At 42.8% G+C, this 27,236-nt stretch overlaps 1 protein-coding gene across 2 annotated transcripts in view; it reads right to left on the bottom strand.

Moving 5' to 3' along the window:
• Positions 1-21,657, bottom strand: part of pde9aa (phosphodiesterase 9aa) — a 53,257-nt gene extending 31,600 nt beyond the window's left edge. Inside the window, exons 1-5 of one of the 2 annotated variants that reach the window (XM_035651650.2) lie at positions 21,325-21,657; positions 11,789-11,859; positions 11,235-11,312; positions 8,434-8,477; positions 612-666 (exon numbers count right to left, since the gene is read on the bottom strand). In XM_035651650.2, coding sequence (XP_035507543.1) covers positions 612-666; positions 8,434-8,477; positions 11,235-11,312; positions 11,789-11,859; positions 21,325-21,387 — 311 coding nt within the window. In that variant the 5' untranslated portion in view covers positions 21,388-21,657. The remainder of the gene's footprint in view (positions 1-611; positions 667-8,433; positions 8,478-11,234; positions 11,313-11,788; positions 11,860-21,324) is intronic. The other variant, XM_035651649.2, reaches the window with a different exon arrangement.
• Positions 21,658-27,236: the final 5,579 nt, after the last annotated feature.

Here is a 27,236-nt window from a genome sequence, read left to right on the forward strand (position 1 = left end):
AGCTATCTTCAACCAGGACATGTCCTTTGACTCACACATGAAACAAGTCTCTAGGCGCTGTATCAAGAACATTAGGCCTGAGTCTTCCCCCGTCCATTTGCTGCTTGTCTTCCCCACTCTCTCCCCCCTTTCACACCGAACTGTCCTGTCAATAAAGGCTTGAAGACGCCCCAAGAAATATCTTTCAAAAACTTCCAAAGTTGCCAAGTGCTGCTCATTGTGGGAACTGTTGGGTTTCTCACTTCAAGTGCCTTGAGATAATGTATGTTATGATTTGGCACTATACAAATAAATTTGAATTGAATTGAGAGGTGACAAGCTATTCTGTCTAAGGTCAAGGCCCTTAATGCTACCTGCCTTCCTCTGATATGTGTTGATGATTGTCAGTTGCTTTGGAAAAAAGTGTCAGGAAAATGATGTTGGGATTTGGCACTATACAAATAAAATGGAAATGAATTGAATAATAGTACACGATTAATAAATAAATAATACATCTAAAAGAAAGTAAAAGATGCAAGTATATATGCACATGTAATATGTCCATATCCAACAAAAACCACAGTACAGTGAATTAACAGCCGCCGTGTGAACATATTCAGCCATGTGCTTACCTTGAAAACTGTTCTGCTACTTGCGTCAGAACATTCTGAAAGAGTTCCTCCTTATCTGTGGAAAGAGAAAGTGTGGATTTACATATTGATAGACACACCCACACAGTGTTGTACGACTGTTGGTCCACACACATGTATACACATGTCTATAGTAAATAGGTTGAATCCTCTAAGACAAAATATTTCACTATAAACGCAACAGCAAATACATGTACTGTACATCAATAGTCCTGATAAACACACCGTATTTCACAAACACACATACACATGATTTCACATAGAGGTTATATACATGTAGGCCAATCAAAGAGTTTCAGGTGGCCACAGCATCAGATGGCAGAGCCAAACAAGTGAGAAGAGAAAAGATTAATAAACTGTGCCCTCCTTCCTCTGGTCTCACCAATCGGGGACCTGCAGAGCCTCTGAAGTGAATGGGAACTGGCTGACAGCTTGATGTGTTAACAAGTCACTTCACTGGGAACAGTCTGGACACGCAAACAAAGCCCTGCCATTGGCTAAAAGCTCCAGTGTTGTGGACAAAGTTCAACGCAGTGGGCCAATAAACTAACACCTATGAGAAATTGTAAATAAAAAAATTTAAAAAAGCTTTTGTTAGTCGGGGTAGCAGTTTGTACTTTGTGTCACTCACATTCCGTCTTTCATGCAGAGATCACAGGTCAGTTAAGAGTAAAACCAGCGTTGTTCACAAATTGATATATTTAGCCAGTGCAGCTGGAGGGACTAGAAGATCACCACTGACAGTCAATAGCTCTCAGGCAACAGATACAACATGCAGCATGTTAGCCACAGAGGGCACACCCAGAGGATGGGTGCCTCTGCGGATAGTCCAAATTTCATTGATGTTTTGATTGTCCACCACCAGCAGCAGAGAGATTTCTCCAACTATTACACACAGCTCAATGTGTTTGTGAAAGAGAGAGAGAGAGAATGATTGGGTGAGTGAGAGAGAGCTACAACAAAGCAACAGTTCATCTTTGATGTTAACATGAGCTGTGTAGGAAAATCAGATGATGTTGAAGACAATTGAGACTATGGCGAGCCATCAAATCATATTACTAATATGATTATCCAGAAACTTTCTATAATGTGGGCTGGGCTAATGTACGGCTGTTCGAAATGTAAGACTAGTGTGGTGGAAGATACAGGACAGGAACCTGAGAGAGGGAGGGATGTTTACAAGCGAGAGATGGGAGCATCATGAGAGACACTTGAAATGTTAATGCTCCTCTGGATCAACCAAGACCTTAGGAAAGAACCAATTTTTTTTGTCTCACCTTCTGAAAAAGGTTGTTGTGAATTCAGAAATGATTCGGAAACATAAGATGACCACATGAGCAGGGACTGACTGACTGATTGATTAATTAACTAAATATATAAGTTGGCAGAAGCAGGTTTGACAGGAAAAACTGCCTCAAACTTCCTGACCAAGAGAAAACTTTGCACTTGAATATCATGATCCAATGATGAACTTGCATCTTTAACTTCACCTTACAAAGCCTGTTAAGTCAAACTTGATCTTATTCAGAAAAATAAATGAACATAGTCGGAAACTAATCCTACTGTGCTTGGATCACTTAAATGCACCACACAACGCCACCGGGCCGACAGATGCCGATGGTCGGAATAAAGTAATGTAACAATGATAAATCAACAATGATACCGGCTGCCTCTCTAAAGTCCTCAGAGAGGCAGCCGGTAAGAGAATAAGCGCTAAGATATCTGGACTTTTTCTGTGTTTGCTGCTCAATGAAAACTGTTGTGTGTTCATGCTGGGATCACGTCAGGATTCTGTGCATATTTCTTGTGTTTTGTCTTTGTATATGAAGGTTTTTCACCTAATGGTGTGTTCAATGGAAATATAGAACCAAACTAAACTGCTGATTCAAAATGAAAATTCGCCATCTCATCATTGAGTGAAATACCGTTTGATAACAGGGTTTAAACTAATGGAGTTCGAAAGACTAATTCAGGAGACCCTTTGTGCCAACTTTGGAAATATTGAATTGTCCACAGCACTACAAGCGGCAGAGACTGAGTGTGATCGTGTGGCTGCTGTACAACCTAGCAGCAACCAGGAGGCGTATGACTGCAAGGACTGGTAAGGACTGCAAAAGACATCCCACTTGATGAACTTGCGAGACCCATAGAGATAAGTCTGCTCGTAAGCCATAGAGAAGGTCAGCTCGCACTTCAGAAAGTTAGAGCTGTCGGGGACCTCATGCTGTGGGACAGACCACTGGGAAAGACAGTTAGAGGAACTTATCCTAAGCTCTTTGATGACCTAACCATGTCAGCCCACATGTCCAAAAAAAGGAGTCAAGTACCTCAAACACCAACCGAGATTTCCTTGAGTGGTGGAAATGGGATGAGCTAAGGCGGTGAGCTAAAATGTGGTTGTCGCAGTGGGAACTGTCAGCCAGGTGGCAAAGAAATTACTCTTGCTGAGGAAAGGCAGCTTGAAATAGTAAAAGAAGTCCTGATGGTCCGGCTTCCTTACCAAATAATAAAAAGGCTGTTGAAGCAACATTTCTCCAAACAGAGAAGAAACTAGCCAAAAAACCTGGAATGGAAGGCTGCTTATGCCACACAAGTGCATGACATGATCGGTCGAGGGGCTACAATGAAATTGCCAAAGACAGAATCATCAACTCGAATGGGATGGTGTGGTATGTGAGTCATCTCATTGCTCCTAACCCACCCTCTGTCACAACACCAGTAAGACTTGTGTGGAACAGCAGGCAAAAGGTTCAGAGGCGTGAGCTTGAATGACCTGCTAATGAAAAGTCCAGATGTCCTTAACCAGATCTGATATGTCCTCCAATTCAGGAGTGGAGTATATGCTTCCCTGGGTGATATAAATAAAATGTACAATTCTGTCAGGTTGGAGGACAAAGAAGTGCATCTTTATAGGTTGCTCTGGTGAGACTCTTAAAGATGAGAAGCTCAGGGAGTATGCAATCACAAGGGTGAACATCGGAGACATGGCAGCAGGGTGCATTACTCATGTAGCAATGCGCGAACTGGCAAACCTCCATCCTTTCATCCACCTCGATGATGAGCGACAGGTACTACAACAAGAAAGTTATCTTATTGATCTTGATTGATATTGACATTCTCACATCCCACAACAATCTTGAGCAGCTAAAAACCATTACAGCTAATGTGGAAGAGATTCTGAAGGCAGGACCTTTTGCACTGAAGCCTTGTCTCTTCTGGGCAAAGTGGGCGGAAAGAGTGCAATGACAAGATGCTGGATGAGACCAAGGCAGTCACCATGGTTTTACCAAATCAAATGTGTGACGAGGACTAATTGACCCCCTTGGCCCACGAAGTTGATGCTGTCAAAGCAGAGATGTGCGGAATACCCATCTTTACCTGTGGATTGAGCCTTACAAGGCTTTGTGGATGTCAAAAGTTTCAGTTCTATGGCCCGATTTGTCAAAACAGTTCCATGGATTTGGGGAGCTGCAAAGAATTTCATTGAACATAATGTTCCCAAAGTGGGAGGCATCCGCTAGCACGTCTCTTAAGGTGTTGGGGAGTAATGTTTACAAACTGCACTCGCAGTGTTGTGAGGTGTGGTCCGCATATTTTTTTTTAATTTTCCATTTACAGCACCAAGACTGAGAAATATTTGCTGAATTTTACAAAAAGTGTATTGGATTAAAATCACTTACTACCCCTACAAGGAGAACAAGGCAAACCCTCAAAAGTTATGGGAAGTACTAATAAACTGCCTTAAAGTTACACCCACAATATTCATTGTGTATCTTTATCCATAAATTACAGTAATATTGGAAAGAAAGATTAGAGAGCAAATCATTATGGTTAGATTTTATTCAAGACTTTTATTTGAATCATGGTGTTATACCAAATAATCCAGTTTCAGAAGATAAAATTGTCAACTTGCTGACAAGCCTAAGGTTTTACAAAATCCTACAAATTGTACCTAACAGAACTAAGTTAGTAAAATAATTTGAATTGCTCTACTAAAATTGATACAGTCGCCCACAGTCTGTAATTCAAGAAGCTGCCTGCTGTGGGTGTCCGTCCATCGGCATTGAAATTGTTTGCTTTCAAGACATGAGAGGTAAAGTGGACCTATTAAGCTTTATCATGCGGGGACTCCCATTGAGTAGATGCATAATTCATAGCACAAGACTTTATTTATCTCAAACTGCCTGTTTTTCACTTTAGTTGAGCCTCTGAATGGAACAGGCAATATTTACTCAGTCCCCCTAAGAGGTCTCCTTAAAAGCCTACTTCACTTTGATTGGTCTAACATCCAGAAACCTGCCAAGAGGCAGCGCACCCAGCGCTTATGAGCGTGGGCATCGCTGCATCCTTTTGCCAGTGTTCTTGTGAAACCATGGCCTCTTCTGTATTTGTTAGGATCGAGGCGTATGTCATAAGAGGCTGTGGTTGTTAAACTAAACTGGACTGGGGAAAATCACAGATTCTTGTCAAATTGTAAAACTAAGCAATACTGACTACAACAAAGAAACAAAACATAACTGACTGGAAACGGCATCTTCTAAAATACATCTGCATATGTTCAAGCACAATTGCAATATTGTATATGACAGTGGACAGAACAAAGACCCATAGTCAGTAGGGACATTTATGGTCGCTCCAGTTAAGCCTTTATATAGTGTGTAGAGTGTAGGAGTCAAGGATCCCCTAATTCAGGTAGTTATATCAAGTGAATCCTTCATATCCCTACCCTGTACACAGAAAAAAACACTTTCACGTACAAAATTTTCTGCTCTTTATCACAAAGGGAAATATTACCACTTCAGGTAATTGTGATAGCACCAAATGATCTTCAAGTTTTGTAGGTGCCAAGTGGAACATGTCATCTCCCGATGAATTTTTTTGGTGAAAAGGTCTGACTAAGGAGCCAAGTCAAAATCATTGCCATGGACATACAGAAAGAAAATACACATCAAGAAACCATAAAATATCAAAAGTCACAATGCTACTACCTCATTCACATGATGACAAGATAGCTGACATGGAGGACAGGTCACGCAGAATTTGTAGTTGTAGAAAAGAGTCACATGTGTAACAGAAAATTTGTTGTCACAAAGACAAATGCTTTAGGAGTTGCAAACTTGTACTTTTTTCCCTCTCCCACAAACACAAAACTACAGTTACACCTTCTCAAATACTATTCTATGAGTCACAAAATTTAGTCCAAATTATGAAAGTCATACACTGCCATTTTTGCTCCAGAAAATCTGGTGCAAAACACATACACACATCCGTATCTAATTCACAAGCATGTGCCCTTGGCATAGGCGGTATACGGAAATGCTAAGGGAGCCGTCATCCATGGGATGCACCGCAAACAGTTTATGTCATGGCTCCGCCTTGACTGCTCCTATTCCGTCTATTAGTTCCCTGTCTGTCAGTGTGTGTATGTGTGTGTGTGTGTGTGTGTGTGTAGACCTGTCCCGGATCAGGCTCGTTCCCTCCTGCCTGTTCATCGTCGGCACCCTCAGTCCTCACCCTCAGTCCTCACCCTCAGTCCTCAGTCCTCAGTCCTCACCCTCAGTCCTCACCCTCAGTCCTCACCCTCAGTCCTCACCCACAGTCCTCAGTCCTCACCCTCAGTCCTCATCCTCAGTCCTCACCCTCAGTCCTCAGTCCTCAGTCCTCACCCTCAGTCCTCATCCTCAGTCCTCACCCTCAGTCCTCACCCTCAGTCCTCAGTCCTAACCCTCAGTCCTCACCCTCAGTCCTCACCCTCAGTCCTCACCCTCAGTCCTCAGTCCTCAGTCCTCACCCTCAGTCCTCACCCTCAGTCCTCAGTCCTCACCCTCAGTCCTCAGTCCTCACCCTCAGTCCTCACCCTCAGTCCTCACCCTCAGTCCTCATCCTCAGTCCTCACCCTCAGTCCTCACCCTCAGTCCTCACCCTCAGTCCTCAGTCCTCAGTCCTCACCCTCAGTCCTCAGTCCTCACCCTCAGTCCTCACCCTCAGTCCTCACCCTCAGTCCTCAGTCCTCACCCTCAGTCCTCATCCTCAGTCCTCACCCTCAGTCCTCAGTCCTCAGTCCTCACCCTCAGTCCTCATCCTCAGTCCTCACCCTCAGTCCTCACCCTCAGTCCTCAGTCCTAACCCTCAGTCCTCACCCTCAGTCCTCACCCTCAGTCCTCACCCTCAGTCCTCACCCTCAGTCCTCAGTCCTCACCCTCAGTCCTCACCCTCAGTCCTCACCCTCAGTCCTCACCCTCAGTCCTCAGTCCTCACCCTCAGTCCTCAGTCCTCAGTCCTCACCCTCAGTCCTCATCCTCAGTCCTCATCCTCAGTCCTCACCCTCAGTCCTCACCCTCAGTCCTCACCCTCAGTCCTCAGTCCTCACCCTCAGTCCTCACCCTCAGTCCTCAGTCCTCACCCTCAGTCCTCAGTCCTCAGTCCTCAGTCCTCACCCTCAGTCCTCATCCTCAGTCCTCACCCTCAGTCCTCATCCTCAGTCCTCACCCTCAGTCCTCAGTCCTCACCCTCAGTCCTCACCCTCTGTCCTCAGTCCTCAGTCCTCACCCTCAGTCCTCATCCTCAGTCCTCACCCTCAGTCCTCAGTCCTCAGTCCTCACCCTCAGTCCTCACCCTCAGTCCTCAGTCCTCACCCTCAGTCCTCATCCTCAGTCCTCACCCTCAGTCCTCACCCTCAGTCCTCATCCTCAGTCCTCAGTCCTCACCCTCAGTCCTCACCCTCAGTCCTCAGTCCTCAGTCCTCACCCTCAGTCCTCATCCTCAGTCCTCACCCTCAGTCCTCAGTCCTCAGTCCTCACCCTCAGTCCTCATCCTCAGTCCTCACCCTCAGTCCTCACCCTCAGTCCTCAGTCCTCACCCTCAGTCCTCACCCTTAGTCCTCAGTCCTCAGTCCTCACCCTCAGTCCTCACCCTCAGTCCTCACCCTCAGTCCTCAGTCCTCACCCTCAGTCCTCATCCTCAGTCCTCACCCTCAGTCCTCAGTCCTCATCCTCAGTCCTCACCCTCAGTCCTCAGTCTTCACCCTCAGTCCTCATCCTCAGTCCTCACCCTCAGTCCTCAGTCCTCATCCTCAGGCCTCACCCTCACCCTCAGTCCTCATCCTCAGTCGTCACCCTCTCTTGTTTGAAAGACTATTAAATCTGTTAAAGCTTTCATGGAGATTGGTCGTCTCCAGTGTGTGCTTTGCACCATATATACCGGAAAAAATGTAGCAAAAATGTAAACGTATGACTTTCATAATTTGTGGCTTGTAGAATAGGATTTGTGCACCTGTGGTTAAGTATTTGAGAAGGTGTAACTTTAGTTTTGTGTTTGTGGGAGAGGGAAAAATATACAAGCAATTTTCTCTGTGACTACAAATTTACTGTTACACACGTGTGACTCTTTTCTACAACTACAAATTAGACCAATTTGTTCCAATCGAAACCGATTATCTGATAATGGACGGGGTTTATACCATGAGAGAGAGAAGGAAGGAAGTCCGGAGGCATTTTGTTCTGCATCCGTTGGTTACGCCGTTTGGAAATTTAAAATGAACTGAGAGGTCCTAGACTAAAACGCATTTGAGTATTAGTCTGGCTACACGAGGCTAAAAACCCCAAACAAATTAAAATTCAATAAAATTAGAGTTAAAATGGAAACACACATTCATACTGGTACAACTTGGGGTTGAAATACCTTGCTGAAGAGTAAAAGGACAATTACTCCTTGAGGGATATAAACCAACGACCTTTCCCCCAAAGCAGCAACCAATCAAATGGCCATAGCAGATAATTAACTAAAATGTTCCCCATGAACTCACCAGCAAGCTGTCCTCCAGTCATAGGCAACACTCGGTATGGTGACCTTCAACACAACAGGACACAGACAGGCACAGGTTAGTACTGGCAGTATTCGTAGTTTACTGAAAAGCTTTCTGTAGTTTTTTGATCAGATTTAACTTGGCAAAAATGCAACCCAGAATGTTCTGGAAACTAGTAAATGTCTCTTCACAAAGATCACTATTGTAGAGTAGGCATGGGCCGGTATGAAATTTTGACGGGATGGTAACCTTGGGAGAAAATACAGTGGTTTCAAAAGAGCATGCCCCCAAACCCCCCTTGGGTCTGATGAATTTGCAGATTGATGAAAAAAATGTGTAACGTTAGCAATGGATGTTTTTTTATTATCTAAAGGTCAACGTGTGGAAACTTTATCAAAATCTGTAAATGAGGGAGAGGGAAGGGGGACCTGTCACCAAAAAAATCTCTGGCGTCAACACTGCATATAGAACATTTAGAACATTAGTAAATGTTTTATGTTAACATGTAGAACATAATTGAATTATTTTCTTGAAAAAAAAAACCCCCACATCTAGATAGAATTTAAATAAATGTAGTCTCTTAGGTGTTGTTGGTGTTGATGGTTTGACTGCTCTGTACTGCTCATATGCTCAAGAGCCATTACGCGACCTGAGGAATTCCACTGCACTTTTTGGTTCCTTAGTGAGGATATCTGCTGTAGGAGAGAGAGGCGATGGGGAGACGGCTCAGCTGAGCAGTGATGGGCATGATTGGCTAAGCTGCGGTGAGTCGGCTAATCATGCTCTTTTTCTGCTTTTTTCCTACAGACTGTAGTCGGGATGCGCCGCCTTGCTCCAACGCAACGACTCTCTCTCGCTCTCTCTTGCTTGCTCATACAACATCGGGCATGCTCAATGCACGGGCATTAAAAGACATTATCTTTGAGTTAGGTGTGTGTCAGAGAATAAAGTGCTCATACTAAGTCCGGAGTGTGTGTGTGCTTTGTGCCGAGGGAACCCACTGACATAGCAACACACATTACAACATCACAACGCAAATCTCTGTGAATAGTAATTTTAACTTTGGGTGACAATTCATACTGTTGGAAGGGTATGACAGGAAATATTAGTCGTTTCAGAACCGTGGCTTTTTGATACCGTGGTATAACCTTGAAACGGGCAACCGGCCCATACCTAGTGTAGGATTGGGCTGATGAATGATAGCATTGTCAAACAGAACAATGGTTGAGGTTGGTTCTTGAGCCACAAACAGCTAGGAGATTGCAATGTGATTGGTTGTACACTTTCCTCGTCGTTTTTAATGACAGTTGGCAACCAGCGTAATAGGCGCCATACCCGCACCTTCTGCTCTGGAGTTTTCCCTTTGTCCTCTGACAGTGGCAGATACTAAAATGTGGTGGAAAAGCGAAAGAAGAGTGGAAGATGTAGTGACTTATTTATTTTAGTGCTGTTGTTTTGATAGGTTCGAAAAAAAATGTTGTTTAATGTTAAATGTAGTGTAGAACAACAACAAAACCATTACCCTAACTATAACCAAATTAAACACAGCATTTAAATGCTTTAAAAGTGTAAAATCAAAGATAATATGTCAGATGTTACATCGTTGCCCACCATCATTTAAATTAGAAGACGTGACAACACCCATGCCCAAGTTGTCAACCAATTAACGATCTCGTTCTTTTTTTTGGTTGATTTATTGGATCTCCATTTGCTGGGGCCATAGCCACAGCTATTCTTCCTGGAGTCCACTCAACACCCGTGCATCTATACATTGCAGTGCTATAATTACATTAAACAATGATCACAATAAAAAAACAATGATAACAAAAACACAACAACATTCAAAACTCAACACAACGCAGGACCTATATTAAATTATTCAAAGAAAGAGGAGATAAACATACATAGATAAAAATGACATGAATCAGTGATGGTCGGACCAAACAAACATTTGTAAACATAAACCCTTAATGGACTATGGTAAATGGACTACATTTATATAGCACTTTTCTAGTTTTATAGACCACTCAAAGTTCAGGACAGGATAAGTGACATTCACACATTCACACACATTCATACAGCGCTACTGTTTACTGCGCTTTTTCTGTCACATTCACACACATTCATACACGGAGAGCCGTCAGATGCAAATTGATGGTTAAGTGTCTTGCCCAAGGACACATCGGCATGCGGGAAGCTGGGATTGAACCACTAACCTTCGGGTTAGAGGACAACCGACTCTACCACCTGAGCCACAGCCGCCCAAATCTGGTTCTTGGTACCGTGTTCTCGGTCGCACACATACCACGCAAACACCAATGGTTTACAGCCATCATGATCTTGAGCCCAGCATCATGATCCCCATGCCTAACCCTAACCCAAAAGCCATTAATAAGTTGGCGAATGAACACGTAACAGAAACATAGCCTTATATGTTATTATTGGGGCATTAATTATGCCTATTATTTCATCATGTTTCAAAGGTCATTCACCCACTTTTCTGAAGATAGACGCAATGAATCAAAATTGGCATGTTTCTTATGAACTCACGGTACGAACAAAGAAAGAGAGAAATTTAGAACAAAAATACAAAATGTTTTAGTATTGACTTGGCTGTTAATATAATTACTTGTGAACTAAATGGATTCAGGTAGGAGGGAAGTTTAGGAAGGTTTGGGAAGGAGCACAAAACACTGCTCAATTAGCAAATGAGTCAATTAGACAGCCATCTGATGGAGTGAACAGATGTTTTGTCAATCAATTAATAAGTCATCAACATAAGAGTAGTAATTTTCCAATACCTCTCTGTGTTGTGTGGCATGGTGGGGTCAATGGATACCATGGCTCCGGAGGAATCCAGCAGAGACAGATTAGTGTTCCTGCATGTAGACATAACAATGTGTCAGGCCTTTCAAAGGCCACTCAACAGATTGTACATTTATTTATTTTGTTTCTTAATCCAAATACTTCTGTCCTGCATTTTGCATTTGGATGCTGCGGAGACCGTGCCCAACGTTTTTGCAAATACGTGCCTACAGATTTGTAAACCATGCATTTCACCACGTCTTTATTCCATTAGCAAGGATTATTACGGAACATTTCAACGATGATCGCATCCCGCCTAGTAAATCCAATTTATCTATTTACTTACAAGCCATGGCCATCCTCAAAATGTAGCAATCCTTGCTCTCTGAAGAAAGAACTGGTTACATGCATGCACATGTCAAATCTGTGGGTGCAGATTGTAAAATTGTGGGCACGGCTTGTAAAACTCTGCAAATGGTTTACAAATCTGTAGGTATGGATTATAAATCTGGGGGTATGGATTCCAAAACCGTGCGTAGTGTTACTGTACCTTGGCACACCTAGGGCTGTACAGAACAGATCCTTGATGTCACATGGGCTGCAGAATCTACTGAAGACCACCTGAGAGAGAACAACACACATGATCACACATGATATTGACCTAAATTAAAATATTAACAACATTGTGGTAAACTGAAAGGCAGATAAAGTGAAATGTCCCATTCTTACTGCACATCATATAAAAAGAAGGTAATGTTTTGTTCAAATGATCTAAGGTTTGTTTCTAAAGTAGATTTAATAACTAGCAGGGGGTTATAGATGGATATTATTAAGATTTTTTAAGAGTGCTTTTACTTGGATACTGCTAGCCGATCAGGCACTTTAACTGTCCACTACTGACTAACTGTCCACTGGGCTTAAAATATGAAACAAAAGAAGAAATTAAGACTATAATTTACATTGCTTTATTTTCTTATATGTACTGTACATAAATTAAATTTCTTGAGTATTAAACTGCAACAGCATTGTTTTGAACAAATCTCAATTAGAGACATTATTGAAATTGACAATACAAAAAAAAGCCTTTTTTACAATAGGGGAAACAGCAATGTTTTTAACAAATCACCATTATAGATTATTATGAATGGGTGGGGCACACAGGCTACATAATGCCTAACAGTTCTTAGCCATTCTTCTGGAGAAATATCAGTATGTTAACCTTCTCTGGCAGAAGTTAAGACCTTTCCTGGCTTACAGTGTTCCCTGCAGTTAAATATTCCCTCTTGCTAGGGCTGGAGGAGGCTTGATCACATGGATAGCTTGTTGTAGTGTTTGTGAGGAGGTGCAGAGTAGATCTCTTCTCCCACCACATGACTATCTTTGGGGAAGGAAGGCTGTTCTTTGTAGAACTCAGGTCAATGTTTGCAGAGGGTAATGGACAAGGTGGCTGTTCTGTTGAATTGCCAAACTCAACTCCCTGTCCTCCACTGAGAACAGCTCCCCAAGGAACTCTAGATGGAGGGTCTGTCTACTGCATTTCCTAATCCACAGACTCCTCCTCCTGCTGCTGTTGCTGTGTTGTTTTGTCAGGAAGGCTTGAATGTCGTCATTCTGATTCTGCCCTTGGAGACCCCCCTACACCTTATCTTTGCTGGATATTTTCATGATTAAAAATGGATGCTCTTCTAGTTTTTGGATGGGTCTGATCTGCTCACAGATGGTATTCATTTCACTTGTCACAGTGTGGACGTCTAGAGGATTCATATTAGCAAACTCTTTAGCCTTATTAAGCCTTCATTATTCAGATGATTTGCTCAATCATTAGATAGTCAAAGTTCCATTTGGTCTTGTCATTAAGGATGAATGAGTGCTGCTGAAGGCCTGAAACAATGAAAAACAACCTAAATTTAAGTAGCACACTTGAATATTGAATTAGATAGTTGAATTTTGAAATGTCAAAATAAAACCTTTCTGGGTTTAACTGGGCTCTTACCTTCTGCTTTGCCTTCAAGATGATTTTGGAAATTGAGGATCCTAATGAACCATCCAATCACTGCTCTGATTTGGGCTGCCCATTCATCAAGGAGTAATTTGCTAAATTTTCTGCAACTGCTGGATTAAATGTGTGCAAAGCACCCAATTTTTTAGGATATCTAGCCTGTTGATGGCAACATCCACATTGTCCTTAGTCGCAACTACAATCTTACTCTGCTCCATCTCATACTTCTTGGGAATTACATATCTACTCTGCGTCTACTTGACAATTGTGATTTTTACACGGCCCTAGTGTGGAGGACTTTCTGTGTTACATTTGTTTGTGTAGTGCACTGGTCAGAGATATAGTAGTCCTACACAGGGTTTCAAAAAGACTTGCAGTAGTTGAAGCTATAGATAATGATAGACAGATGAATAGATGGATAGATGGACAGATGTACTTTATTCATCCCAAACTGGAAAGGTATTCAGGTATCAGGCACACAACCCATCAAAAAATGTTAAAAATATATATATATATAAAAGAAATCAAATGTAAAAATATAAGAACTGCAAAACTAAAATACAAGGAATATAAATATAAAGAAAAAAAACAGATTTTCTTAAGACGCAAAGTAGCACATAGAGGCAGATGCAACATGGTTAGAGAAGGACAGCTGGTCATCAAAAATGACAACCAGGTCTCTCACAACATTGGTTGGGGTGAGAGATGAAGGGGCCATTTTGATGATGATGTTGTGCTTGAGACATTGTTTGGCTAAGATGGCTAAGAGTTCAGTCTTAGAGAGGTTCAGTTGAAGGCAGTCCTTTATCAATGTCAGTCTGTCTGAGTGACAAAAGACTTTAGGAGTCTGACGGGAAGTCAGGCGATAGTTCTCATCATGAGCAATGTTAAGTGAAGGCTATTTGAGAAGAGATGTTACAAGTACAAGACTTTGAGAGTAGTTGATAATTTTCCCGAAGCCAGAGAAGCTTTTTATCACGTTTGATTGCAGGCACAATCGTGGGAGATATAGCTGAGAGAAGGTTGGTGGGAATGGGGTCCAGGGCATATATAGTAGGATGGCTATCAGTTAAGAGTTTTAATAGCTTGTTCTCAGTGAGTGGGGTGAAAGAGAGAAGTGATAAGACTGCTGCATGATATGCTTTTTGAAGCCTTGCACTCAACTAAAGGGCTGTGTGAAGGAGGTGGTGAGCTATTGATCAGAGGTGGCATATGGTAATTGGTCTATATTTATATAGAGCTGTGGACAACAATGGCATCCCGTGCCACATTAACCAGCTCTGACTGGCGTTCCCAGGCCAGTGTGGAGATATAATCTCTCCACCTAGTCCTGGGTCTACCCCGAGGTCTCTTCCTAGCTGGACGTGCCTGGAACACCTCCCAGGGGAGGCACCCAGGGGGCATCCTTACCAGATGCCCGAACCACCTCCACTGGCTCCTTTCTAAGCAAAGTAGCAGCGGCTCTACTCCGAGTTCCTCACAGATGACTGAGCTTCTCACCCTATCTCTAAGGGAGACACCAGCCACCTTTCTAAGAAAACCCATTTCGGCCACTTGTACCCGCTCTCTCGTTTTTTCGGTCACGACCCATCCTTCATGACCATCGGTGAGGGTAGGAACAAAGATTGACCGGTAGATCGAGAGCTTTGCCTTCCGGCTCAGCTCCCTTTTTGTCACGGCAAAGCGAGTGCAATACCGCCCCTGCTGCTCCAATTCTCTGGCCAATCTCACGCTCCATTGTCCCCTCACTAGCATACAAGATCCCGAGGTACTTAAACTCCTTGACTAGAGGTAAGAGCTCATTCCCTACCTGGAGTAAACAATCCACTGGTTTCCTGCTGCGAACCATGGCCTCAGATTTAAAGGTGCTGATCCTAAACTGATAGAGTGAGTGCTGAAGGTCACCGATGGTGCCATCAGGACCACATCATCTGCAAAGAGCAGTGATGAGATCCCCAGCTTCCATGACCATCGGTGTCCACCACGTTGTTCGAGGGTGACCGCCCCTTGAGGCACCTAAGACCTTGAGACTACAGCTCACTGCCGCAGCTTCTGCAATGGAAGCTTTTAACATTTCCCACTCGGGTTCAATGCCCCCAACCTCCACAGGGATGCCAGAAAAGCTCCGCTGGAGGCATGAGTTGAAGATCTCCTGGATGGGGGCTTTCTCCAGACGTTCCCGGGCCATCCGCCCTACACATTTGGGCTTACCGGGTCTATCCAGAGTCTTCCCCCAGCCCCGGATCCAACTCACCACCAGATGGTGATCAGTTGACAGCTCCGCCCCTCTCTTCACCCGAGTGTCCAAAATATGTGGCCTCAGATCAGATCATACAATCACAAAATCGATCATTGACCTTCGGCCCAGGGTGCTCTGGTACCACGTACCCTTTTTTGTTTGAACATGGTGTTTTTTGTAGACAAACCATGGCTAGCATAGAGGTCTAATAACAAACAACCACTTGGATTCTGATCAGGGAGGCCGTTCCTCCCAATCACGCCTCTCCAGGTGTCTCCATCATTGCCCACATGGGCGTTGAAGTCTCCCAGCAGAACAACGGAGTCCCCTACTGGGGCCCCATGCAGAACCCTACTGGGGCCCCATGCAGCCCCATGCTAACTTCAAGAAGGCAGAATACTCTGAACTGCTGTTTGGTGCATATGCACCACCAGCACCACCCAAAGGCCTAGGTAGGCGACCCTTTTGTCCACCGGGGTAAACTCCAACACAGCGGCGCTCAGCCGGGGGTTTGTGAGTATCCCTACACACGCCCAGCGCCTCTCCCCCTGGGCAACTCCAGAGAAGAAAAGAGTCCAACCCCTATCCAGGAGTACAGTTCCAGAATCGAGGCTGTGCGTAGAGGTAAGCCCCACCAGATCCAACTGGTAGCGCCCTCCCACACAAGCTCCGGCTCCTTTCCCCACAGAGATGTGACATTCCCCGTCCTCAGAGCCAGCTTCTGCTGCCCAGGTCCGGTTCGTCGAGGTCCCCGACCTTCACTGCCAACCGTGTGACAGCGCACCCGACCCCAGCGGTTCTTCCTGCAAGTGGTGGTCCCGCAGGATGGAGAGGGGATAGGTGCCACGTAGCTTCTTCGGGCAGAAAAAAATATTATATATATGTAGTAATCAGCTATGACGTTATGATAGTGTTTGGTGAAATCTGTATTAAATTTAATGACTCTTTGATGATTAACTTTATGCCCTTTTCAAAGAACAATGTAATTCAAAGTACAATGAAACACATAACTTACACTTAAAAATATGTTTTTCAATTAAATAAATGTAAATATATATATATAATTGTCATCCCATTCTCCTGCCTGTGTATATGTTCATAGCATTCTTTATTGCTTGTAATTGAGCTGCAACAGGATATTTTGGTTTCCGTCCTCCAACTTCAGAAAATGAAAGTGGAGCAATCTTCCACTGGGGCAAAACTCTTGAGTCTGAGTGTGCAGGATTCCCACGCTAAAGGCTCTTTTCCTGATGAAAGAATGTGCACACTGTTTCTCTTCATTGTTTTCTCATGCTACCACTTCATAAACAAGGTCAAGGCTGTCATTGAACATTGACCATTAGGTATTTGAATGTGATAGCATAGAAGACCAAAATAAGACAAGTTGCGGAGAGAGATGACATGACGAGGCCTGGCAGCTTTAGCAGGGGCAAGAGGTGGGGGCCGACGTAACGAGTGCTGTCAGGGGACGAGAGTTGAGATGAGGAGGAGCGAGGTGTAAGAGCACTTCAGCAGTCTGGCACTGGCAGCCTGTCACATGTGGAAGAGACAGGAACCGGTGGAGGTCAACAGGTAGAGAGCAGCACCTCAGAAAAATCACAACTACACCATTTTTTTATCTCTGGCGTTTGATTAACTGAATTTCACACTGCACATACAGCACAAACCTGAATTATGCAAAAAGAAACATCCTAAAAGGTTTGAGTTCATATTTTTCAGGAAAATTGGACTGATTCCACATTCTGCTGTGGTTACTGTTAAAACAATGTGAAGAAGCAATAATTAGGACTCGGGCTCCAACTGACAATTACTTTCATTATTTGTTGATTATATTCACAATTACTTCATTAATCATTTGGTGTAAAATAAAAATTTGCAGATAAAAAAAGAAAAAGTCACAATTTCAATCAGAATTTCCTCGAGCCAAAGATGGTACTTTCTTTGTCTAAGCAACCCTCCGAAGTTATTCAATTAACTTTCAAATAACTGAAATACTGATTCATTTTCTGTCGATCAACTAATCAATTATTTGACTCTTTACTGCAACTGAGCTGTGATTTCAATATGTGAAGTACTGCTCCTGTGAAATATCAACACCTTCATCAGATGCACATATATTCTTATCTTTAAAATGAATGTAATTTATGCATATTTCAATTGGCTGACAGTGATTTATTTACTTATAACTTTGTTTAACACAGCAGTCTGTGTGCGAAGACGTGATGTACATTTTTGCCAGGTAGGGATGGCAGTGTGTCATTTCATTTGTTGGACATTTTATGCAATAGCTTCAAATATATTCATAATAATTACATAGCTTTAACTTATTCAAATGTTCGCTAACATTAGCCTTCTAACGTTACGTTAGCACTCTGCCCGCACACTCTCTTGCACTTTCTCAGCTCCCAGAGCTCCGGCCCACCGTGCCCCTCCTCCACACTAATGCCCACTTCAGAATCATCTTGAGGGGAAAAGACTGCAAATCTGTGTCGCTCTCCTTTTTTTATGGCCTGGGGATGTCACTGACCATCCCGCATCCCGCATCCCTTGTCCCTGCAGCCCCCCTTTAACATTTTTCCAAATTCACAGATTTTAAGATGGGGGTAAAATACAACAGTTACACTGATGTTACTGTTCCCCCACATCTCCCCTCTCCTCCAATTCTCTCCTGTAAACTAACCAGTCAAGGCAGATTGTGGGGGAGTCTGGTTCAGTTGGAGGTTTCTTCCTAATAAAAGCAAGTTTTTTCTTTCCACTGTCGCTTAGTGTTTGCTCATTGGGGGAACTGTTAGGTTTCTCCATAAAATTGTAAGGTCTCGACTTAACTATTGTACGTAAAGTGCTTTCAGATATTGTTATTCAGCGCTATACAAATCAAATTGTATTTAATTGAATTTAAGAGAAAATTTTATTTTCTTTCTACAGAAAGATGAAATAAAATATCTCATCTGTAATTCCATATTAAAAGATGAAACAAGTGGTGCAGCAGTAAAGTGTCCCATAGAATAGGATGACAGCAACTCTCCAGAAGAGAGAACAGCCCCTCTGAGCATGCTTTGTTTCAATATTTGTCCTTGGGATGATTTAAAGCAGTGTTAATTAATTAATTATAATTACCATTGGTGAACGTAGTTTTAAGATGCTGTGACTCATTTCAATAACAAACCTTCTCATAAACAGCTGCTGCGTGCATCACCCAGCATGATGATGATCCCCCACCTTAAACCAGCCACTATTATGCAAATCAGAAGATGCTAAATTCAAACCTCATCACGAACGAGGCACACTAACCAGAATGTGATGAGCCTGAATAAGGACTTGAGACAACGACAAAACAAGGGTCTGTAATACGAGCTGCTATTTACCTAGCTGAATAAACACACATTTGTATTTTATAACAAAAAACGAATATGATTTCAATTACAACTGGAAAAAAGCAAATAAACACATATTTGTACTATTATATGTATATATGAGATTGTTTTGATTTCGGTACCAGTTCTTCATCATATTACAGCATTTAACATTCAATCTGTAACCCTGACCTTAAACTAATCTGTTAAAACCCAAATCCACATCCAGTCTAGCAACAGGTGACTACTGATCCTACGAAACAAACAGCTCAATATTACCAACAATCATTACAGAAGATTTGGCTGTTGGTGAAGCGTCAATTTGCATCACTCAGCTACAGGACAACACACACACACAGACACACACACACACACACACACAGACCAAACATTCAGATGAAATAAAAGGACGGAAAGGAAGGACGTATATTTGTATTGTGTCTCGGATGGAAACTGAAGTGTAGTCTCAGCACTGAATTCTACCCTTCAAATCCTGAATGGTCAATTCACTCTTTTTTCTTTTGTATTTTTATTTCACAAGACATAACAAACCAAAGTTGTCCCTGCTTGAAACACTTAAAGCTGTATGACCCTTTAAACAAATGTTAATCCCATCACCCTGTTGCATATCTTTTTCTAGATTGCATGGAGAGATGAGATGCGTTTTGTGCAGCGGACAGATACACACTCTCTGTGAACTCCATAAAGAAGACACAATGCAATAAATGCAAAGTGCTGGTGAGGCATAAACCTCATTATATGACCTTTTATGAGCGGCCGTTCCTCCACCATTGGTTTGTCAATGTCAACACAGCTCTGACTGCATTCTCTGCCTCAACACTCCAGTCTGGAGACAATCAGTGGAAACTCTCTCAGCATTTCAACAGTTACGGGACAAATATACTGAAGTCTATCAGTAATAATCATTCAGCAGTAGATGTGTGTTTTGTGTTTATATTTACATATGTATATATATATATGTGTATATATAGGGATCACGATCTTATATTTTACAGTGCACATACTGACTTTCTTACAAAAGCTGAAGAGTCATGATGTTTCCTGTTGGGGTAGTGATTCTTGTTTTTGTTCAGATCAAAATGAACCAGAATAATCTGGTGAGATCTTGGTTCATGTGGTTGTTCTTAAAAGTGATTTAGGGTCTTTTCAACTGAACTTGGCAACTCTGATTTTGAACAGGATAAAAGTTGGATGTATGTTTAAATAGGTCTGAAACATAAAAATATCTATCTAACCTAAAATGTTGCCAGCTATTGCTATTTTTTCCAAGTTTATTATCATCTGCAAGTTCATTAAACATTTCCTACGACGTATTCCATCAGTGTGCTCCTTAAAATGTAAGATTTAATAAATTGCATGGCCTACATTCGTTAATCTATATGTTGAGTGCAGTTACTCCTCATCGTCACAGCTCTGCAGTCTTCAGGTGGACCACTGGAGCTGGAACTACTCCCATCGATTTAACGTCCACACAAACCTGTGACATTATCATCTCATAGATACACATGACATTTAGACCAAAGGCCATTTGTCTACAATTTGCTCATCTTACACTAATTTGTAAACAGGCCACGACAATAAAAGTAGACCAGATGCTCACTGTGACGATTCCCTGTTACTATGTTTCTCAATACAACAAATGATTTATCATAATATGTTTGTAAGGATTTTATAAACCAATGGAACCATTGCTGTTTTATTTAGTTGAGCCCAGGTAGTTTGGATATAATAACGAATTACATTGGACAAAATAGAACTTCCACATCTGATTTTCTATAAAATCCAAATCATACATGAGTTCCACGTTTTCCATTGTGCACACTGATTTTTTGGCAACTTCATGAAATTTCATGGAATTTTATTTTATCATTAGAGCAATATTACAGTTTCAGTGAATTCTCTAACCAGAACCCTAAGTCAACAATGAAATGAAATATACGTTAATAAACAAATACTATTCCAATAGTACTTAATTCATTGAATATTAACAACATTAATATTGTTATTTTTAAATAATGATTATATAATAACAAAAAATATGTACATATTGTTTACCACTTTAATGTTTTGATATTGTCTTTTTATATCTTTTTTAAATGCAGATATGTGACCTGAAAACCGTACTATTGTTGGAATGCTGATTTTAATTGTCTGTGATTTGTATGTTTTTGTGAAAGCACTTTGTGACGCTACTTCTGAAAGGTGCTATATAAATTAAATTAATATTATTATATTATCATTATAGAGTATTTTTTCTTCTAAATTTGCAAAAGTTTGATTTCTTAGTCTTCATTTCTAATGCCTTTTCACGAGTCCAGCACATCCCTCAGCAGCAGCATCTGTTGCATACTGGTTATTTGGTTCCATATATTTTCGACTCATTTTGGCCTTTTTTCCTCATAAGGTAGCTCGCCTTTTCAAAGTGCTGTGAGGAACCAGAGGACTAAAAGACATTTGGTCTAGAGGGCTCGTACCTTCTGAGTCCTGCCCTCCACGTCCAGGTAGATGACCCGGTAAGAGGACGACGCGGAGCCCATGGTCCCTCTCCTCTACGCGGCGTGGCTGTGGCGCACGGTCTCCTGCGCTCCGCTCCTCCTCCCACCGCCGGCCGTGAAGGAACACTGAGGGGGGAGAGTGAGTCAGTGGCCGGACGACATGGAGCACCGTGTGTCTCTCTGATTCCCTCGGACTCTCCCTCGCGGCCCGTGCGCGCTCTGACCGCATCTCATAAAGCCAGTGCGCGCGCGTCCCCGCCTCCTCCTCTCAGTCCTGGAGTCCGCTCACCTCCTGGCACAAGAGCTGCACCAGAGAAACGTGTGGTGGGACATCACATTGTCTCCGTCGTGACCAATCAGAGACCAGATTGAGTCATCAACCCCCACACGCCGAGTCGCAGACCACGGGATGAGTCATCCACAGTCAATGTTCACCCTCCGTTAACACTTGACAGATTGTATCTATATAGGATTTTACACCTGCTATTAATATTTCCCCCCAGTGTACACTGGCTCCAATTACATCTGGCATCAAAATGCGTTTTGTATTCACATTTGATCTCGGTACATTTTAATCTGATTCCGTTTACTCCTTGTATGTGTCTCCAATGTCCATGCTGAGATGTGACCGTGATGTTCTGTGATTGCATCCTCCTCTCATACGTCCAGGAAAACTACAACAGAAAAGGAATCAAATAAGAACATAGCCATCATGTTGCATTATTATTTTTCGGTTTCTCAAGAGAAACCGGTTTCATGTGAATTGCCAAGTTTCTCTTGGAAAATTTCATTTGGTCAAATTGAAAGCTCTACATTTTATTGTTTGGAGTACCGTTACTTTTTCTTTCGGCAAGTTTGCTGGTACAAGTTTTGTCACTCTTCGTATTAAATTCTATGGTCTATTCACTATTCCCCTAAATAATCGACATGACCCAGGAGGCCCTACGTGACGTTCTCGTGAGAGTCAAGAAACAGAACATTAGCGTGCAGGTGCAGCAATGTTGGATTGGGAAAAATAAGAGAATAATATGTGGGAGATACTGTTGGCCTTCCTCCAAAAGGTCTCAAACAGAATGCAAACAGAGTGTGACGATAATACAGCGCTTCCAAAGTCATATCTTATTCCTAACCAAACAGCAAATGAAATTACAGATTTCTCTGGGTTTGAACATTGCTGGAAACATTTGGGATAATCTAAATACCCAAGTCAGCAAACTGTGTAAGACAGGTCCAGTCCTTTTTAGACAATTTAATGGACGTTATACATTTAAATAAATGTATGTTGTGGACAATACCAATATCTCCTGGTGTCTTTTATTCACTGTAGAAATTCATAATGGAATTCCTAATGGAATGTAATAATTCAATTCAAATTTATTCGTATAGCGCCAAATCACAACATACTTTGTCTCAAGGCTCTTTACATAATGAGGTCAATATTACAATATTACAGAGAAAACCCAACAAACAAATCCCACAATGAGCAGCACTTGGCGATTTGGTGACTGTGGAGAGAAAAAACTCCCTTATAACAGGAAGAAATCTCTGGCAGAACCAGACTCAGTTGTGGGAGAAACATCTGTCTCGATTACTACGATTTGCTGATTCCAGCTGTGAACCACTGAGAACATGACATTAAATAAGACTCTGGTGTTGTTGTTATTTTAGTCAGATAGATATGCAGATTTCACATCTTTTACTGCTTTGTGGTAGTTTGTAATAACTTCTAGTTTTTGCATTGTCGTTTCAATGATTGAGTACAAAACAGAACCTTGTGGTACTGCATAACTAACTTTTGTATGAATGGAAGATATGTTGTTAATGTTAACCAAGTGAAATCTATCTGATAAGTAAGACTTAAACTATTCTAGTGATGTTCCTTCAATCCCAATAATGTGTTCTAGTCTCTGTAATTGAATGTTGTCTCTCTTCTCTCCCCCTCCTTCTACACACCTCTCCTCTCTCCCCCATTTTCTCCTTTCATCCCATCCGGTCGCGGCAGATGTTTCTCCCACAGCTGAGTTTGGTTCTGCTAGGAGGTAAACTGTTTGGTTTACTGTTGAGGTCTCAACCTCACTATGTAAAGTGCCTTAAAACAATCTATGTTGTGATTTGGCGCTGTACAGATAAAATTGAAATTGAATTGAATTGGATAGAACTTCCTTTAGGCTTACTGAAAGTCAATAGCCTCCAAAAATAAGCAAGCATGTTGGCTGATTCAGGATACCCCTGTTGCAACTAAGCCCAAAATACCTTTCCTTGACTTGATGGCTTTCCTCACTGCTGGTATCCACTAGTGCAGGGGTATTTAAATTCAAGGAGGTCCAAATTTTCCTCAAGTAGAGGTCTGGAAAATCATTATGTCTAATTAGAATTATGAGTCAGTGTCATATTTGAAGTATGCTGGTTGTTTTGCCATGTAGCCTAATTATCAAAACCTGACTGTCAAATCAAATGAAGAAGGAAGGCCTGGAATTCAATAACATTTCAACATTTCATGGAAGATGAACCTAAGAGAACGCACAACATCGAATCGAACGGAACGACAAACACTAATGAATGGATCCTGAAAAAATTAGCTGCGGGTGTCAAAAGTGATAACTCATAGGGGCCCTGTGCATCCACCAAGGGAAGGCAAAATGTACCAGCAGCAGGTGCATGGACATCTGCTGGTGCACGCCCCACAGAATGAGCGCCATGAGGAGACACACAGCAGCGAACCTACGGCACTATCAAGAGAGGAGAGACCAATCTGACATCCAGTCAAGTGGCCCAGGGAGCCAGGGAGGCAAGAGAGGGAGATACTCAAGCTGGTGAAAGAGGCGGCTACTCAGGAAGTCCTGGAGGAAGGCGAATGAGAAGGAGGTTCTGAAGGCACTCAGGGACCACATCAGAGACAGGCTTGCAACCCCTGAGGAGCGCTGAGTGGATCCGGAAACGGAGAAGTAAGAAAGAGACCTCTTCAAGTGTGCCAAGGGCCTGCTGAAAGAAAAAAACAGGAAGTTGGAAACCACTGGGCAAGAGCTAGAGGAGCACATCAAGAGCCAACTTGGCGACCGTGAGAAGAACGTCCCACTTGACTTGCCAGGACATGTGCTGAGCCAGACGCCCAGTTCGATACCACACCACCTAGATGGTGGGTGAGATCAGGCAGGTGATAGAGAAGGCAAGATCTGCCTCTGTACCGGTACTTCCCCGGCTGTGTGGAACACTCAACCATGATCTAGGAGCAGATTCAGACAGACAAGTGTGAAAAATAAGCCCTCCACATTTTCTGGCTGGATCTGGAAAATGGCTATTGCTTCGACCCCCACAAGCTCATCACCTTTGCCTTTGAGTATTTTCACATCCCAACCTGTATCCAGAACCTGGTGTCCAACTATCTTAGCAGTTTCCAAGTCTGCTATACAGTACATCACAGGAGATACAACTGGTTGGCATCAACTTGAGAATGGCATTGCAAAAATGGGGTGCACAATCTCTGCCATCCACTATACATTATTCTGATCGGCGGGAGACAAATTATCCGAGGAGTGACATCACAGTCAGGCCAATGACTGCCAGCCTTGCAGAGTTACATGGAGATGTAACAAGCCTTCTCCAAATGACGGCCTGCACTGCCCATTTCCTAAAAAAAGTTTTGAAGAAACTCCTCTCATGGGCCAGACTGAAAATCAAAGAATCAAAGTCTCTCCATTCGTAAAGGAGACAGGAATGACCTCATCTCTTTTACAGTGGATGGATTCATTGCTGGCAGAGCAACCTGTCCGAAATCAGGGAAGGCTGTATAGAGCAGATCTGTCTGATAAGAATATGGCCACCACTGTCATGAAACAGCTCTCCGAAGGCCTGGAAAGGATTGACAGAAGCCAGGTGCTACCAGTTCACCCTATACCAGCGCTTGATTTGGCCCCTGAAACTGTGTGAGATCACCACATCAACAGTACGTTCATCGGAATGTGGCTGGGTCTTCCGCTGAACCTCTCCAGTACATGTCTGTTTGGAAGAAACACACTGCAGCTGCCACTGAAGTCAATGGGCTACAGACAGGAGAAGGCGAGGCTCTTGTCAGAGCCAAGAGACTAGTCAAATCCATCTGTAAAAAAGACCAAGGCCCCAGTCCGGACAGGACACAAGAGGAGAGCTGAGCGAGCAGTCGACCAGGCCATCAGCAGGCTGAGGCACAGTGAGATTGGCAGGACACAGTCCGGGAGAGCCGGCCTCGGGTGGGGAACAGTCCTTAAGATTTGGTAAAAAGCCACAAGGAAGGAGAGGAAAGAACTGCTGATCTCAGAGGTGGTAAGGACAGAGGAGGAGCAATACAAGATCAGAGCGCTCAGCCAGCGGCAGCAAGGAACTTGTACAATCTGGGAGGGAGTGGTCGACAGGACCGTAAGATGGGCTGACATGTGGAAGATGCCTCAAGCCAGGCTAAGCTTCCTCATCTGGTCCACATATGACTCACCCTAGCCCCAGCAACCTGTGGCGGTGGTATGGCTCTGACGAAAACTGCCAACTCTGCAATGCCCCAAAGCCAAGCCTGCAGCAAATCCCGTCCAGTTGCAAAACAGCTCTGGCTCAGGGTCGGTACAGGTGGCTCCATAACTGAATGCTACGGAGGCAAGAAGGCTGGAGTCGACCAAAGACCAACCATCAGCACCAGATCAGCTGATCCATTTCATTGGACAAAGAGCTGGGAAATATGGGTGTAAACAGGATCCAGATTGTTTATTCTGCAATTGTTTGCTTTGTTACAGAAAATACGATGAACGAGGAACAGCAATGGTGAAAAGTAAGACAAGGAATTTCTTTTCTTGGGCCAATGACGACGTGGAACTGTTATTAACAATAAATGCTTACAATGCTTTGCCTTCACCGCTGGTAGTAGAGTCATGTCTGATAAGAACCAATCAGTAATCAGTGTCATCATTTACAAAATGTCTCGGTTTCTGCCTGTCCATACAACAACATTCCAGATACTCTGAGTTTTCTAACTAAAACTGGCCCACAAGTGTTTCCAAACTTCTCAGTTTTAGAGACTGGAAAACTCTGGAGTAGTGTGGACAGCAGGCATAAACATAGCAACAGTGGTGTAGTCTTTGATTGCTCTCTCGAAAGGCCAATCAGGGTGTCCCATTTCACATATCTCCAATATGTCCAATGTGATTGTATTGTATTTTAAACCGTTTTTGTGAATAAACTGAACTGAACTGAAAGGGACTGATAACCTTTCTGACCACAGCATTTACCAGCCACCTCTGCAACTGGGGTTTGAACATGGCTCACTTAGACTCCATACCCTCAAACTCCCTCGAGATCCCCAAGAATTCTTTTATAGGTAAGAGTTGAAGACCCCACAGACAGAGGCCTCTGTCCAACATTCCCAGTTCATAGTCACTATGTGTTTGGATTTACCAGGTCTGTCTGACAACCTCCTCCACCATCTGATGCAACTCACCAACAGATGGTGATTAGTTGACCACTCTGCCCCTCTATTCCCCAAGGTGTCCAAGACATAGAGCTACAGATCTGATTATGGGGAAATTACCAAGCAAGCTTTATATTTTTAAAACTGATACTGATGTATCAGCATGCAAGGGGACTGTGGCTTCAGGCTGACTGAGAGTAAAAGCTCTACTGAACAGTCTATTCCTCCAACTCTAAGTAGCAATGATTTCATGAGTTTCTTTACTAATAAGATTATTACCATCAGAGAAAAAATTTACCAGCTTCTTCCCACTAATGGCACATGGTCCAGTACTGTAGGTTCTGAACCAATAGTATCGCCTAATTTTTATTTAGAATGCTTCTCCCCTATAGATCTGGCTGAGCTGACTTCACTTGTCACTTCATCCAAGTCATCAACCTGTCTTTTAGATCCTATTCCATCA

Source organism: Scophthalmus maximus, chromosome 14 (genome assembly GCF_022379125.1).
Source record: "Scophthalmus maximus strain ysfricsl-2021 chromosome 14, ASM2237912v1, whole genome shotgun sequence".
In the NCBI taxonomy this organism is placed as follows: Eukaryota; Metazoa; Chordata; class Actinopteri; order Pleuronectiformes; family Scophthalmidae; genus Scophthalmus; species Scophthalmus maximus.